Source organism: Xiphias gladius, chromosome 20, assembly GCF_016859285.1.
Source record: "Xiphias gladius isolate SHS-SW01 ecotype Sanya breed wild chromosome 20, ASM1685928v1, whole genome shotgun sequence".
Lineage (NCBI taxonomy): Eukaryota > Metazoa > Chordata > Actinopteri > Istiophoriformes > Xiphiidae > Xiphias > Xiphias gladius.
Window position 1 is genome coordinate 22,169,521 of NC_053419.1, and position 16,665 is coordinate 22,186,185.

The following is a 16,665-nucleotide window of genomic DNA, read 5'->3' on the forward strand; positions in this document are numbered from 1 at the left end:
TGGTTATTACCATATAGGATTATCAGACACAATAACATCAAACATCATATTAATCTGACATATAACAGATGTGAAACATAATGTGTTAAATAAAAAGCCAAGCAGTTTGTAAAAAAATACTGTGGATACTAAAAAACAAATAGAATCCGGTTTTGATAAACATTTTTAATTCAGTTTTGAATCCAGTAACTTTGTTGGCGAAATCGTCCTGCACCTTTAAAATGTACGTAGAGGTGACGTAGGGCGCGGAGGGCGTGGTCGGTCTGTGAAATGTCAGGGAGGAATGGCGCTCGGCGCGGTATTTTGAACAATCGCCTTTTCCTTTCCTCGTTTTATCTGGAAACATTGCCCGGCGTAAAAATCTCTGGTAAGCTCGACCATCCGCTGTCCCACTCCGAAGTCCACCACACCGTATTCAGTAGAAAGCCACACACTTGAGAGTCTGTTCAAATGTTGAGGTATAATGTTGTAGCTAGCTAGCCCGGGTTAGCAAGCTCAGCAAGTTTGCTAGTACAGTTGTCCTGCCCGCTGGGCTGCTGGCTTGATGAGGCTCATCATCATCATCATCATCATCATCATCATCATCATCATCATCATCATCATCATCATCATCATGATGATGGTCAAGCTAAGGGTAGACACCAAGGAGGAGCACAGGGGCCGGGATATTCTCTGCGATTGATCGCCTACAGTATTCTGTGCGCTGAGACAAAGTTTGGTGTGTACTAACCGATAACTGAATAACATATGGCGAACTGTCCGCTTACTGCAAATGAAAAGTAAAAGCTAAGTTAGCTGAACACTGACAGTTGTTTTGATGGGACTTGTGCACGAAAACCGCTCCTTGTTTGTGTGCGTGTTTCTGTTTTGTGTTTGTGTGAGTGTGAGTGTGTGCTGTCAAAAATGATAACAGCCCAAGTCAGCAGTAACCTTCGCTGTTTCCGTGCTACTTAGTTCCGAACTTGTTATTGGATCTGACGGTTTTTCTTGTTCGGAAACGGGTCTTGTGTCTTACCTGGGTCAAACATTAGACTTACACGACGTGCACTCACTAAAACGTGTCATTTGTAACTGGTTAGGCCACGCTAAGTTGAACCGTAGACCCGAAACATAGGTCGTACGTGCCGCTGGGTGAACCTAAAGGTGCAGTTGTAAGTGTTGCATTAAATGTTATTATCCGGGTGGATATCTGAAGTGACAGGAGGAATTATTGAGAGCTAGCATTGTATAGGTTGTCAGAGTTTGTTACTTGCTAGTAGCGCACAGTTATCAGAAAACAGTACCTTCAGCTCCCGTGTAACTGCTCTGTTTTGCGGGCAAGTGTCTTAGCTTAATGTAAATGATATATAAATGCAGTACCTCATTCTTTAACAGCTCAGTGTTAGCCGTGGAGCTAACTGAGCTGATGACGAGGTAAAAATGGCGGATCTTTCGAAATCCAACCCCGGCCTGAAATAGTAACGCAGCCAGCAAACAGCTTGTCGCTTTCTCCCCACTCTTCGCCCCAACCGGGATCACTCGTCGGGGTGTTTTCACAGGAATGAGTGCAGCCCAGCGCGGTTTCTGTCGGTCGCTTTCACCTGGAGACGTGAAAACAAACGTGAGCAGATAGCTGTCTGTGTGCGTGTGTGTGTGTGTGTGTGTGTGTGTGTGTGTGTGTGTGTGTGTGCGTGTGTGTGTGTGGTATGGGGTGGGTAGGGTTCATACGTGCGTTTTCGGTGGATTAATGTTGAGCAGAGTACAGGACAAAGATGCGCCGGAGATGATCGGTGCGGCCTAGCTAACTCAGCATCAGCTGTCAGCTTCTGTCAACATTACTACAAGTCAGACGTGACTCATGCACACCTCTGTATTGATGAAATCTCACGTGATTACTGAAAACTAATTAACAGGTATCAAGCCGGGCATTTGGCTGAGAATACGGCTAACTCGTTAGCTTTAACTGTCTGCCTCCTTTTTTTTGTTTGTTTTGTTTATTTTCCTTACAAAGCATTTACGAAGCAGGTTGCATTGATGTCCAGGTATGCGTATTTATTATTCACGCAGAGCAACACATTTAAAATGAACAAATACCTTTTTTAAATAGTAAATCTTGATCATTGCTATTAAATGCATCAAGTGTGCGTGAAATAATCGACATAATCTGAGAATTTGGACTGCGATACACACTGTGTGGCTCCTGGATTAGGGGCACCTGTACAGTCTAATGCGATCCAATACAACTGTTCGAGCATAAAGTCTCCTTTTATGATGCCTGTAATGTTCAGCATTAATTAAATGATAAATCAGCCGGGCCAATGGTTCACTTTCTTTTCCCCCCTCACAATTATATCAAGAAATGTACTTCATAGGACATTTTGCAGTTGTAAAATAAACTTGGTACTATGTTAATATGTATATGTTTAGAAAAACATCTTTGGCATTTCTGTGTGAAGAAAATTAATGTCAGCTGCTAATTCATTATCAGATTTTTTTTTTTTTTTTTTTTTTAACTCTCAAATATTGATATTGGTATCAGCATCAAAAATGTATATCAGTCAGGCTATGGAGGTCAGAGCTTATGATGGTGGTATACTGAGATATGTTTCTAATATTTTGCCCTATACAGACAAAACAATGAAAAACGCCCCTCAATGTTCTGTCGTCCAGTACAGCAGCGCCTATAACTATGACCACAGTAATGAACATATAATTTAATTGACACATTTCCAACAATGTCACCAAAAACCGATCATTATAAACTTCTTAAATTAGGAATTCGTGATAGACCTGTGGTACTGAATTGCATTGGGCCGTACAGGTGTACCTAATAACGTGGCCACTGAGTGTATTATGTGTATTATGTGACATGATCCAATTCGTGTGGCAAAATCCGGAAACATGTTTACTACAGGAATATATTTGTAAAGAGATTTCAAGCCATTTAGCTGCAATTTATACGTGTTCGTCTTAAAAATGTGCACAGCTTCACCACATTTTACAGTGACAATGAAAAATAACTTTGCTCTTTTAGGATTAACAGAGAGCTGAGACTTTGCAAGCATGGATGTGGTGTCACCAGAGCTCAACAGCCTCCTTCCTGATGAAATCATGGATACCGAGGCCATAGAGGACGTCCCTCACCCCCAACCCGACACCACCACAGTCCAGTCAGAGCCCAGTGACGACACATCGGTCCCGATGGAAACGGATACACCCGTGGCTTCCGAAGATTTGAGCCTGTGCTCAGATGCCGCTTCAACAGGACCCACTCAGGCTCTGACCACCTCCACGGCCACAGACTCTACACTCAGCATCAGCTCGGGAAGTCAGATTCCCATCTCAATTTCCAGTTCGTCGTCACCCCTTCTCACCCTCAAACCAGTCCTGGCTACTTCTACAGCCACCACCAAAACTACAGATAGTGTGACTGGGACTAGTGTCACTACAAGTGGGTTACAGAAGCTCACGGCTCCGTTCACCATCTCCCCAGCAAACCACCAGATCATTCTCAACAAGGTGGCCTCATCTCAAGCCACGGAAGCAGCAAAGTCTTCAGGTACACAGCCCCAGGTCATCAAACAGGAAGGACAAAAACTCTTGGTTACAGCAATAGGAAAGTCGGGGCAACCTATAGTGCTGCAGTTACCCCACACAGGCAGCAAGCCTGGCGTGGCACAGACTTCAGTAGACACCAAGTCTCAAGCTCAGCAGTTTAAAGTGGTGACCATCGGTGGGAGGTCGGAGCTGAAGCCGGTGGTGGGCAGTGCTGGCAACCAGGTGACCACATTACAGGCCCAGCAGCTGAAGGCTGTGCAGGTAACGTACGGTTTAGTATTTGGAAAGGAGGCGAGGACAGAAATTGAGTCAGTATAGTTCTTTGTCACAGTAACCTCAGTGAGGAAAGTAGATCAGATACAACTACTTGTCTAATTTTACCTGACCTAAGCCTTGGTTATTTTGTCTAATCTGTGTGCTGAAAAACAGTCAGTCAGTTTGGTAAGAGATAGACAGTTAAACTATTTGTTTTGAGGATGGAGATGAAGCTACCTTTTTGTTTACATTTTAAAATTGTAGCTTGACGGCATATCTGTGGAGTTAAAGAGTTTTGCACAAGATGACGAGCGTGCCTGGACAAAAGACAAGAGTATCTATAGTTTGATTATAAACTTACACAAGGCTGTACAAGTGGTAGAAAAGAGACAGACAGAGCAATAATGCAAATTTTAAAGCATTATTTAAAATTTATTAAAATCAACATTAATACTTTAAGTAAATTAAAGTCAATACCTAATTGACTACATTATGGACTCTGCTTGCTAATAGTAATAGTTGGTGGAATTGAGGTATGTTAAGATCAAATAAATCTTCAGTGACCATCAGGCTGTCCTTGTTTGACCGAAAATTAGGCAGATCAACACCAGCCCTTGAATATGAATACATTTTCTCTAAATTAAATTACTAGTTAGACAGAAAAACTAGTTACGCAGAGATCTGATGTACTGATGCAGCTACAATTCAATGTTTTATTAAGTGGATTGGGCATTTGCTAGATGTGACCAGTTGACATGAATTAATTATAGTGGAAAATGTCCTTCACGTTTTTCCCAGAGTCGAAGGTGATGTCTTCAAATATCTTATTTTGTCTAACGAACTTCCTAAAACCCGAGATGTTCCGTTTACAGTGGTAGAAAAAACAGAAAAGCAGCAAATTCACACATTAGAGAAACTGAAATCAGACACTGAAATCAAAACAGTTGCCAATTCTTTTTTGTCAGTTGGCCAATTAGTTAATTGACTAATCGTTGCAACTCTATTAGGAACAGTGTCACCACTGCAGTTTGTCAGTCAGCTCTGACAAGTTTATTTTTGCACTGTAAAATGTCCCACTCAGCACATACAGTATCTTGGTCATAATTAAAAAAACAAAAAGCAAATCTAAGAGAGATGTATCAAGATTTATTTATGTTATGCGTTTGTTTATCTATTCGTTTATTTATTTTAAATTACAGTTGGCTGATATATCAGCACTTTCAGTCCTGGCTTTAAAAATCCGGTACCAGTTGGTCTGTACACAGTATAAAAACAACAGCCAGAGCTTAGGTATTGAAACAAACAAACACTTTCATCAAGAGTTTACTTGAAGCCAAAGGCAATGTTTGAATTTAAGAAGAAAAAATAAAACGCACATTTTAAATACGGGCATTAGATTGTGAATGTGTGAATAGAACGCACATTAATTTTCCTGGTTATCTCCACAGATCGCTAAGAAAACACCAGCATCCTCAGCTGCACCAATCAAGTTTATCATCACGAAGACGGTCAATAGCAAAGGCCTCAGTCCTCAGACATCAGTTCCTCCTGTTATTGCTGGTAAGTGTATCGGCATAATTACTGTGTGACAATTGTACACCACTGACTTTTTGTTACTGTAGTCGGTTGTTTTTTTTTCTGACCCATAATTAAGTACTGAAATGTCAGGTTGTGTTCTGTTGCCACCTTTTCTCAAATCTTGCGTCCTGTTTTCACAGGACGGGTCCTGACACAGAATTCCCCAGTGATGCCCCCGAGGACCATTACTCTCTCTGAACCCCACAACACTAGTATACAGAGCATCCCTGGGAAAAAGATTGCTATTTCACCTCTTAAGACTCCCAGCAAGGTACATTTTTACACACTATTTCTCATTTTCCCAACAAAGGAGGACTTTTTTCAGTGAATATTGGAAAGCTGCAGGTGCCTAAAACAACCACCGCTGGAGTTTTTGAGTCTTTAAGTCTAAAATGACGACAGCATTTTGACTTTTTTGCACCCGGAAAAGCACAGGTGTGATTAATAACCTTAACGGTACCGCACGCAAGACCATCTGTAGGCAATGTGGTGGACCAGGGCCCTGTACCTGACACACGCAGTCATTAATGTTACTATATGCACCTGTGTTTCACAAATCAAGATATCCACCATGAGAGAGGTCCAGTACTATCCCAGAACTGGAGTGTTACTCTGGAGGCTACACCTCAGCAGTCTTTTCATTCAGTTTTTGTCAGAACACGCAACATGTATACCAGCTTCATGCATTACAACACCCAAATTTAAGCAGGTTGTTCGTTGACATGTGTGAGCAAAACATTAGTGTTTTGTGAGGATATTAATGAGATATCGATGAGGTGAATAGTCAGACTGATCAGACTGTACTCGTTTTGTCTCTACCAGGTAACCGTGGTGTCTGTGGCGTCCCCGACTTCAAACACCTCTCAAAAGTCAGTAGCGCTGCCTGTCAATGTAGCACTTGGCCAGCAGATCCTCACAGTCCAGCAGTCCACGTCTGCATCTCCAGTCAAGGTGGCCACCAGCCAAACCACGGCGCAGGTTAGACCGTTTGTTGTCAGCGGGAGTTTGGGCGGGTTTTTTTATTTTTAGTCCTTTTTCATGGGAGAAAAAATAGAAAAATTCACTTGCTCAAAGTAATAAATAGGATTTATTACTTTTGTTTTGCGTTATTTTGGTAAAGGGACATCCAACCTAAAATTGTCTCTGGACTGTGTAAAGGAGGTCTGCTCTCTGTCGCTATTTACAGAGCATAAATTGTATAATCTAACTTCTCTTTTTGTTTTCTAACTCGTGTTATGAAGACCAGACATTGTTCTGTATGTATGTAGGTTCCTCGTTTCACTAGAAATGTCTGTTATTGCGCTTCACCTTCCTTAATGAAAGACAGTTGGGAACAATTTGATGTACAGGACTTTTGCTCTTTGCAGCTGACTGGTTGTTCTGCCATATTTTCCATTCCGTAATCATAGTTGGAGGAGGCAGAGCTCACTACGCCAGGATTAGTTGTAGGGGCTTTTTTAAAAGGTTTTCTTTATGGCCAGCAACAAAAAAGCTTTTTGCCTCTTTTATGAGAACAGCTAGAAATAAAAGGTGTTAAAGGTGTCTCTCTCTTTTTTTTTAATTTTTTTTAATCTGAACATTTTCAGAATATTAAACCAGTGCAGCCTGTGGCTGTGGGAGGAGTCGGTGGCTCCCAGTTCAAGACCATCATCCCGCTGGCCACCCAGCCGAATGTGCAGCAGATTCAGGTGCCAGGAAGCAGGTTTCACTACGTCCGCCTCGTCACAGCGACCACAGCGAGCAGCACAGGACAGCCCAGTGGTCCCAGCACCAGCTCCATACAGACAGGTGACTTATGAACAGACCTTTTCACAGTTGAGTTTATCTGGTAACAAACCCAGGTGGCACTTGATGTTGTTTAGCAAAGGCCAATTTGGAAGCGCTCTGTGGCATCTTACAATGATTAACGTCCCACAGCTAAACCCATGGTGGTCAGCACGGGAGCCGTGAGGATGTCTGTCCCTATCGTCCCAGCACAGACCATGAAACAGGTACCTTTGGTTTTCCGTACATGCTGTTGATGTTTACGCAGACAGAGCTTTCTGTGAAATGTCCTTCGGGCTGCATTCATAGATCGTATTCCCTGTAGGTTGCACCGAAGCCCTTGACACCAGCAGCACAAGTAGTAACCACCACTCAGACCCAGCAACGCCTGATCATGCCCGCAACTCCACTACCGCAGATCCAGCCCAACTTCACCAACCTCCCTCCAGGCACCGTCCTGGCACCAGCTCCCGGAGGCGGGAACGTGGGCTATGCAGTTGTGCCAGCACAATATGTTACACAGGTTAGTGGGATTTAAAGTGTGATGTGTTCTTTTGTAAACGCTCCTCTTAGATATGTATGCGTTGAGCCTATTCTGTTGCGTTTTCTGCCGTCCTCTAGCTCCAGCAGTCACCATTTGTGACCCTCGCCAGCAGCTCTGGTTTCCCTGCGCCCACTGGTATCCAGACTCAGGCCAGATTGCCACTTAACGGGTAAGAGGGGACATAAATTTATTATTTTATTGTGTGGACAGGCCACCAAAAAATGTTAACGTCTATTCAAAACAGTGTTTAACAGACTAGAAAATGAAACCGAGGTGAGACACAATCTTGTGGACTAAAATAGTGATTAGTGCTAAATGGCTAAAGAAACTATGTTGGCTGTTTGAAAAACTGGCACAATATATTTACTTTTAAATTAAGTTTACGTTTGTGTGTTTGCCAAAACCCTAACACAGCCAGCTAGAGATGTGGCCTTCCTAATCTCAAATTCGACAGTATAATCATTCTTTCAGTCACCATTTATGAATTCATCTCTATTCAGGTTATTGCTCAAGCTGTAAAAATTGTAAATGAATTTAATTAGGGATTTTTGTTGTTCTACAAAACAAGAAATACGAGGTGGGAGGCATTGAGGTGGCTTAGGTGCTAAGATGCGTAGCACGTAAACCGCAACAAAGCTGGGGACTTTAGTTATATACCATCCCCCTCTCTCTCCTGTCAATTAAAGAAAAAATGTATTCAAAAATGTCCCAAAAATACTGGCAAAGAAAAACTCAATAAAACTTCCAAGCTGACACCAGAAAAAAACCCAACCCACACAGTAAATAATTAAAAATATTATAAGATCAAGACTGTGGTCATTTCTTAACTCTGCCAGTTGACTGGTTAAATGTGCCATGATTTAATCTAAACAATATTTTTCCTTGGCTCGCAGCTTGTCAACAGCAGAAACAACCTCACGACCAAGGAAACCATGCAACTGCACCAAGTCACAGTGTCTCAAACTGTAAGTAAGATCGTCATTGAGACTAATTTGTTGTATTTGTTTGACAAAACTCGACCTTATTAATCTATGTGTTACTAGAGCTGAAAAAATTAGTTAATCGACAGGAAATTATTAGAGTAAGTCGTTTTTTACGCCAAAATGGGCTCATTTCATCTTCTTTGATGTGGATTTCGGTTGTTTTTTTCTAGTCTTTTATGATATTAACCTGAATAACTAGAGTTTTGGACTCATAGTGAGACGAGCTATTTGAGTTTCCCAACTTGGGTTTTTTTTTTTTTTTTACTTTTTTCTGACATCTTGTGGACCAAAATATTAATTTGGAATAAAAAAATTCAAAAAATCATCAATAACGGATTAATCAATAATGCAAGTAATCGATAGTTGGAGCCATATTCCTAACACTCTATTAACTACTGGCAAAAATAATCCTACAAAAGAGGACAGTCCACTTCTGTTTGTGTTTGGAGAGCATTAAGATGTCGGTCTTATTCAGGCAGTTTTATTAAGCAGAGCTCTGTGTTTTTTCTTCCTCTAGCTACTGTGACTGCTTTGCAAATGGAGAGTTCTGCAATAATTGTAACTGTAATAACTGCTTCAATAACCTCGAACATGAAACAGAACGTCTCAAAGCTATAAAGGTAAGGAGGAAGCTCAGTGTGTGCGTTGTTTGATTGGCGTTGCTCCGTGTCGGAGGGATGAATCAAGGTGAAAATGTGCTTTCGCAGACGTGTCTGGACCGGAATCCGGAGGCCTTCAAGCCCAAAATTGGTAAAGGCAAAGAGGGGGAGTCGGACCGCCGACACAGCAAGGGCTGCAACTGCAAACGATCGGGCTGCCTGAAGAACTACTGCGAGTGCTACGAGGTGGGTTGTCCCTCACTCACTTGTTTGCAGGAGCTGTTAAATGGAACTTAATTTTGCCTCTCTCACCTGACTGTTGTTGACGAAATAAATTTCCTTCATTTCAACTTGAAGGCGAAGATCATGTGCTCGTCCATTTGTAAATGCATCGGCTGCAAGAACTTTGAGGAGAGCCCGGAGAGGAAGACGCTGATGCACTTGGCCGATGCAGCAGAAGTGAGGGTACAGCAGCAGACCGCAGCCAAGACCAAGCTGTCCTCACAGATCTCAGACCTGCTCATGCGGACCACACCTGTTATTTCAAGTGGAGGCGGGAGGTACTGTAAGACTTTTCCCCCACAACAATATCCGAGCTGCAGTAAAACTACCTTGCGCATCAAAACAACCGCGCCTATTGTTTTCTGGGTAAAATCCCACCCGCTGGCGGTAGGCCAACCCATTTTAACGTTCCAGAAAAGCAGCAGTTTCATCCGACTTCTGTCTGTGTGGTGTGTCAGATGTGCGCCGTGGGCGTCATTAAATGACACAGTGCTTTGTAGTGCAGTCGGTGAAGTTTGACTGACCACACTCAAATGCAGAAGAGAGAAGGAGAGAAGGGTTTGAGGAAGAAAAAGTGGTAAGAACAAGGCAAAAAAAAAAAAAAAATCGCTGACTATAAACAGTTTGAAAAACAGGGTTTTGATTCCATGAAAACTCTGTAACGTTAAGTCAGCCAGGTGTAGAGCTGTGCCTGAATCAGGGTTTTCAGAGTTTTCACTTCAGGCCAAGTATCAACTCCGACGGGATGGGACGGGGGTCGGCTTTGGTATTTTAATGTGCTTTTTCATTGTCTTCATTATCATGCTTTTTCTTATCTATTGATATTTTTCTTTCATTCAAGTACTCCACATTATTACCAACATTTTTTTTTTTTTTCATCAGATTTCATTAGATTTTTACAGTCATAGAAATGAAACGTGTCCATCCTGGTCATAATTATAAAATCATTGCGCACCAAGGAGCGTCTCTCCTGCTCCTGCCAGAACAAACAGAGGTGCAACAGACGGAAACAAGTCGCTCTGCCCTCCATTTCCACCACAGTTGGTTTCGTAGTTAGGTCAGTTTTCGAGATAAGACTTGGTTTGTAGAAGTTTACAGCCCGGGATTTCGTTGCTGCGGCTTAAAAAAAGCGCAGTCAACTCGGGGGATTCTCGTCTGACGATTTATAATCGTGATAGTTTAGGGGGCAGCCTAAGCAACTGGAGCCGCCACCTCTGCTAACAGATAGTAATGGCTGATGCCACGAAAGACGACGTATATTCTTTCTAAGGCCTTGTTCTCGTTTCCCCGCAGGCTGCCATACACGTTTGTAACAAAGGAGGTGCTCGAAGCGACGTGCGAGTGTCTGCTGGAACAGGCCAAAAAGTCAGAACAGACTCATCAGCCTCAGGCCGAAGCAGAGAGGATGATCCTGGAGGAGTTCGGACACTGCCTCATGAGGATAATCAGCTCCGCGGGGAAAGCCAAAGCAGACTGCGCCTCCATCAACTGCTAGGCCAAGCGCTCCTGAGGCCCGACACCCCCCAACCCGCCCCAGCCGTGGGGGCAGAGAGGCACTCGGCACTCTGTCTCGGACCCCTGGGGTTTCTCTCCCGCAGGGAAACAGGTTGTCTCCCTCATCAAAAGGCAGAACAAAGGCCTGGAAGTAGACGGATTCCCCTGCCTGGGCCGAGCTAAGGCCAGCTGGAATAATAAACATGGAACAGTTGTCTGCACTGTTCATCTACTAACTGAAGGGACAAATGGACAGAGCAAACTGCCTCTGAATGATCTGCCTTCGAAACTGTTTCCACACTCGTTCACCTGGCTGTGATGGACAGAAATGACTGAGCAAGGTAGTGCTGAACAGGATTTTAAACATCTCTACACTTTACTTTCCCTACGAGGCCCCGTCAAATCTGTTTTCTTCAAACTTCTGTTCTTCCATTTTTACTCTGTTTTTCTTTCATTCTTTCACATTTTGAGGTTTTTGAAAAGAATGCCTGTAATTTTTATGTAATTAGTACATTTGTGCTTACAGTAGAAAAACAGAACATGTATCTTTTGATATTTATTTTGACAAGTATTTGTAATCATTGTGAGCGCTAATACTGTGTGGCTTATAGTGCTGCAAACTGTTGATTATTAACCACGGCTAGGCTAAATTGTTTCAATTAAAAATGAGTAGAGGCAATCTTAGGGTTTAACCTAAATGCAATTGTAAGATGAATGCACTCACATAATGCATTAGACGCGCGCGCACACACACACACACACACACACACACACACACACACACACACGGCCACTGACAGCACTGCTCAGAATAGTTGGCTAGATTGGCAGAGGTACACATTTCTTCTGGTGCTGTTTTCTGTTTTATTAGTCACATGCTTATTGTCCATTAAAAACCCCATTCATTGAAAAAAATCATTGAGACTTGTTAAGTGTTGTCCCTGACACTTGTTCCTAAGTAGAAGAACAGAAAAGCAAATTTTAGTTACCTGATCCGTCCAAGGCTGCTCTGATGGGGCACAAATGAACAAATCTCAGAGCAGGAAAAGCACAGGGGTAATTAATAAGATTACAAATGGCTGCGCTTCCCAAATCCCGGTGTTGCTGATGTTTGCTGGCTGTGTCAGAACTGCTGGTCGGACGCAACTAATGGTCATTTTCATTATCGATTTTATCTGACAATTGTTTTCTCCATTAATTGGTTTGTCTGTAAAATGTCATAAAATAGGGAAAAAAAAGTTTGCATCTTCGAATGTTCCATTCGACCACCAGTCCAAAACGCAAAGGTATAAAATGGAGAAAAGTATCACATCCTCGTACAGTATTTGAGAAGCTGGAACCAGAAAATGTTCAGTGTTTTTACGATTATTCGGTTGTCAAAATAGTGGACGATTAACTTTCTGTCGATCGACTAATCGTTGCAGCTCGAACAACAATTTCTGTAACTTTCTCTTTTTTCCAGTCATTACAGTTTCACTAACAGTTTAAAAAAAAACAACAACTCTGAATGTCTTCCAGCAGAGACTCACTGAAAATGCGCACCAGCATCCCCATTTTTAAACAGCATTGCATCGGCTCCCCGTCTCTACGACGGCCGGCTCTTCGCCCCACGTTTGAGTGAAGCCGTTCAGAAACAACTATAAACACGTTTGACTTCAGATGGGGTTGTAAAACACCAACATCCCAACTGTCTCCTTTCTAGTCCAACCTGAGCCTTACTGGGACTCTTAAGGGCCCTGATCAGCTTCTTACTGTGAGTGAAGCTCCCACAGTAACACAGTATCTGCGTCGTAGTTTTGGTCGACTCACACGACAGTTTTCCGCATCTGTGTGTTTTTCTCTGTGCTCCTCTCCCTGGTTTGAAGTGGGAATGACTCAGCTGACGTCACCTTGGTTCCTTGCACCGATCAAAATCTGATGACAGGTGTAGGGTTTTTTGCTGATTATGGCTTCTGTCAATCAAATCTGGTGAGACATCGCATCCATACAGTCCTGATGAAGCAGATTATCTTATTTTGCGAGTGTTAAACCCAATAAAATTATGAATTAGTCCGGTTTTATTCCAAACTTTGATTGTTGCTTATGTAATCATGCATATTTAGTGGTATAGAAAAATACTTGAGGGCCCTAAAGGCTTTATGTCTGAAATATTTCTCTCTAACATCAAACATTGATGACTAAAAAAAGAAAACAAGCAAAGGAGATTAAAAAAAAAAACTGTAGTTTAGAGATGCAACAGTAAGTCGATCGACAGAAAATGAATCGAGTATTTTGCTAATCAATTCATTGTTTCAGTCTTTTTCAAGCAAAAATTACAAACATTTGCTGGTTGAAGCTTCTCAGATGTGCTTTTTTTTTTTTTTTGGATCATATCTGATTGTAAACTGAACATTTGTGGATTTTGGACTCGGGTTGAATAAAACAAACCATTTGAATACATCGTCTCAGGGTTCGGAAAATTTTAGTGAGGACCTCACAGTTGTTTTTTTTTTTGTTTTGTTTTTTTTTTTGTTTTTTTTTGTTTGAGTTTTTACAAACAAAAAGATAAATCCAGAAAGTCCCCAGCAGACTAATGGATAAAGAAGATACCGTTTAGTTCAGCCCTACTCCGGTGATTCTTTACTAAGAGGTTACCTCTCAAAACCTCCGACGCTAATCTGCGTCATCAGCGCAGTACGTGAAGCCACCTTTTCTTTTCAGACCGAGGCCCTGCGTCTGACCAGTGGGAAGAGCTCAGGGAAAAACATGAGTGGCAGGATCCCTGTTGTGATTCAACCGAAACGTTAGCAGAAAATACCGTGTGCTCATACTGAGCGGCTGATGGAGAAAAATAAGTGTTGTGGGCCTTTAGGATTAACAGTGAAGCCTTCTGGTGCTTTGAATAGAACAGAGCCATCGTTAAAGTTATTTAGTCTCACCTGTGCTTTTCCTGTTGAGACATGTCAGAACGTCTGCTCTTTTAAAAAATACAAAAAAAAAAGTCTATTCAGAGTCAGACGTTGTGGCAAAGTGGACAAATATTCACAAGTTAAACTCGAAACTTCTCAAACTTTGACAGTGACTGAGTTTCCTTCTTCCGGACGTCTTTGTGGGATTGATGCTGTGAGTTGTACTGAGGAAAAAAACAGGAAAAAAAAAAAGAAGTGAAAAACACTCAGTCTTCTGCCACCTAGAGTTTATTATTTTTACGTTGCTGCCTGCTGTTGCCTCAACCTTAATCATGTCAATGGACAGATTAACCTAAAAAAAAAAAAAAAGTGTTTTTTTTTTTCTTTTGAGGTTAATCTTAATCTGGGGGCAAAACATTAGTTGTTGGGCCTTTACTGACCCCCACCATACATCTCAGTTTTATTACTTCCCCGGGCTCCCAGAAACCAACCCCGTACTCTGGAGCTGAAATGATCGGTTGACTACGTGATCGTTGGACCGACAGAAAGTCAACTTGCAACGATTTTTTTTTTTTTGTTTGAGCCCCCTGGTACCAGTTTCTCAGATATGAATGTTTGCCAGTTTCCCAGTTTTCTCTGATAGTAATTTTTTTTTGACTGTTAGTCAGACAAAAATAATCATTTGGATATGTTCATTTGGGCTTCAGGGAATAATGGCGGCCATTTTTCACCATTTTCTGACGTTTTACAACAATCAATCAACTTTTATAGAAAACAGCTGTAAGATGTATTGATAATGAAAATAATCGTTGGGTGCATCTCTACAGTTCTGTGATGGATTAATACGACCTTGGTTTTCCTGAATTTTAATCGCTTGAAGCGGAAAATATCTAAGCAGTTTAACAAAACAAAACCTTACAACAGACGAGCTCCAGATAAACTAAAACAATGAAGATCTGAAAACTAGAGTTCGACAGAATCCCTCAACAAGACCTGAGGACCTGAGGGAGTCTAGATTCTAGTTCAGTCCTGTAAAGTTCTAACAAATTCGCAGTTTATTGATTTGCGTTGACCCCGTGGTAAGGAGTGGATCTGGGGCTTTGGGGCGTTGGTAATCCAGTCCTGGTGACGTCAGAGCAAACTGACCCGCAGGATTAATATCCACTACAGGAGCAATACAGTGGCTTTGGAGAGCTTTCAGACCCCTTCACTTGCTGCAGATGTAACTTAAGATGGATTAACTGTACTTTTTGGCATTAAATTTACACAAAATAACCCACGGTGACGGAGTGAAAACATGTTTTGTAGACATTTTTGGTGCTTTGGTGCTTCCCGTTTGCATTGAATCTTGTTTCAAATGTGTTATGTCGTGATAAAGCCTTTGAGATGTATGATCTCGTTTTCAAGGGTGTCCCAACACAAACCCTCACAAGAAAAAAAAACACAAAAAGAAAAACAGTCTAGAACAGAAAGTACAACACACTCAGTGGCAGAAAGGGAGAAGATTTACAACCGTAGGAGCTATAAACTAACAGCGGCAGCATTACTGAAAACACATGCAATCTGTTATGAGATAAGAAACTAAAACATCTGACCTGAAGCCAGAGGAACTCTCCGTAGACCTCTGCAAATAAATTTTGTAGACGTCCAGTTTTAGATAAGGGAATAAACCATTCCTCACAGCAGGCTCCATCATTGTGAAATGGAGGTGACTCAGAACCTCCAGGGCCATGCAGCTGTGTTGTTTGTGGTCATTCGGTATCTCTTTTTGCTGATTTCGTATTGTTTTTTTTTTGTGTGTCTCTTCCTGGTCGTTTTCCATCCCCTCTGGTCATTTTGTGTCTCTTTGTGGTTGCTTTCCATCACCTTGTGTCCCAGTGAGAACATTTTGCACCTCTTTGTGGTTTTGTGTCTCATTTTAGGTCGTTTTTTTGTCTCTCTCTCGGATGTTTTTTGCAGGTGAAGACCAGGGGCCCCCTGACTCCTTGGGCCCGCTGGGCCCGTTCAGTTATCAGTCAGCTTATTTTTGAACACTCTGTCATAAACACTAAAAAGACTAAGGGTCTACAGCCACGCTAGTGTCTCTGTGAGGCTGTACTTGGGCACAGTCGTACTTTGAGCTAAATGCCAACATGCTGATGGGAAGCAGGTATAGTGTTTACCTTGTTCACCATCGAAGTTCGGCGTGATACCATGCTAACACTTGCTATTTTGCACTAAACACAAAGTGCAGCTGAGGATGATGGGAATGCCATTCGTTTTGCGGGTATTCGGTCATAAACCAAAGTGCTGGACGAACGGAAAATGTTGACCTGATGATGGCGCTGGATGAAAAGTTAAGGGACCGCCAAAGTTATTACAATTCATCCCGAGGGGGGACGTGAATGTTTCAACCAAATTTCACGACAATCCAACTCACTGAAAAGTCGGGAGATCGCCGAAGTCACCGTGATTCATCCTCTGAGGATCACGAATGTCTGTACAAAATTTCAATGCAGTCCATCCAATAACTGTAGCGATATCTCACTCTGGACTAAGGCGGTGAACCGAGCGACCAAGCTACCGACCGACTGACCGACCGACCGAGATTCCAAGACTTTGTTGAGTTTACATTTGAGTCAAGCTCGTGATCTCTGCTTCATTTGCTGTGTCCAAACCACATCCTGGTTGTGGCTCTGGTTTCAGCTGCACCTTGTTACTGCACAAGGCTCCAGACAGAAAAACTACCTTCATGGGTTAAT

General features: G+C 42.2%; 1 protein-coding gene across 4 annotated transcripts; it reads left to right on the forward strand.

Annotated features, from left to right (window-relative positions):
- The first annotated feature begins 234 nt into the window (after positions 1-234).
- Positions 235-13,283, forward strand: lin54 (lin-54 DREAM MuvB core complex component). 4 transcript variants are annotated; one of them, XM_040157784.1, is made up of 14 exons: positions 235-367; positions 3,014-3,798; positions 5,241-5,352; positions 5,511-5,641; positions 6,193-6,348; positions 6,957-7,158; positions 7,288-7,361; positions 7,460-7,657; positions 7,756-7,847; positions 8,572-8,643; positions 9,179-9,281; positions 9,369-9,506; positions 9,618-9,820; positions 10,836-13,283. In XM_040157784.1, exons 2-14 carry the CDS (start codon positions 3,043-3,045, stop codon positions 11,035-11,037), a joined length of 2,439 nt encoding a protein of 812 aa, XP_040013718.1. In that variant the 5' UTR covers positions 235-367; positions 3,014-3,042; the 3' UTR covers positions 11,038-13,283. The 4 variants fall into 4 exon arrangements, with proteins under 4 accessions (XP_040013718.1, XP_040013720.1, XP_040013721.1 ...); XM_040157786.1 differs by lacking the exon at positions 235-367 and adding an exon at positions 605-718; XM_040157787.1 differs by lacking the exon at positions 235-367 and adding an exon at positions 982-1,600.
- Positions 13,284-16,665: the final 3,382 nt, after the last annotated feature.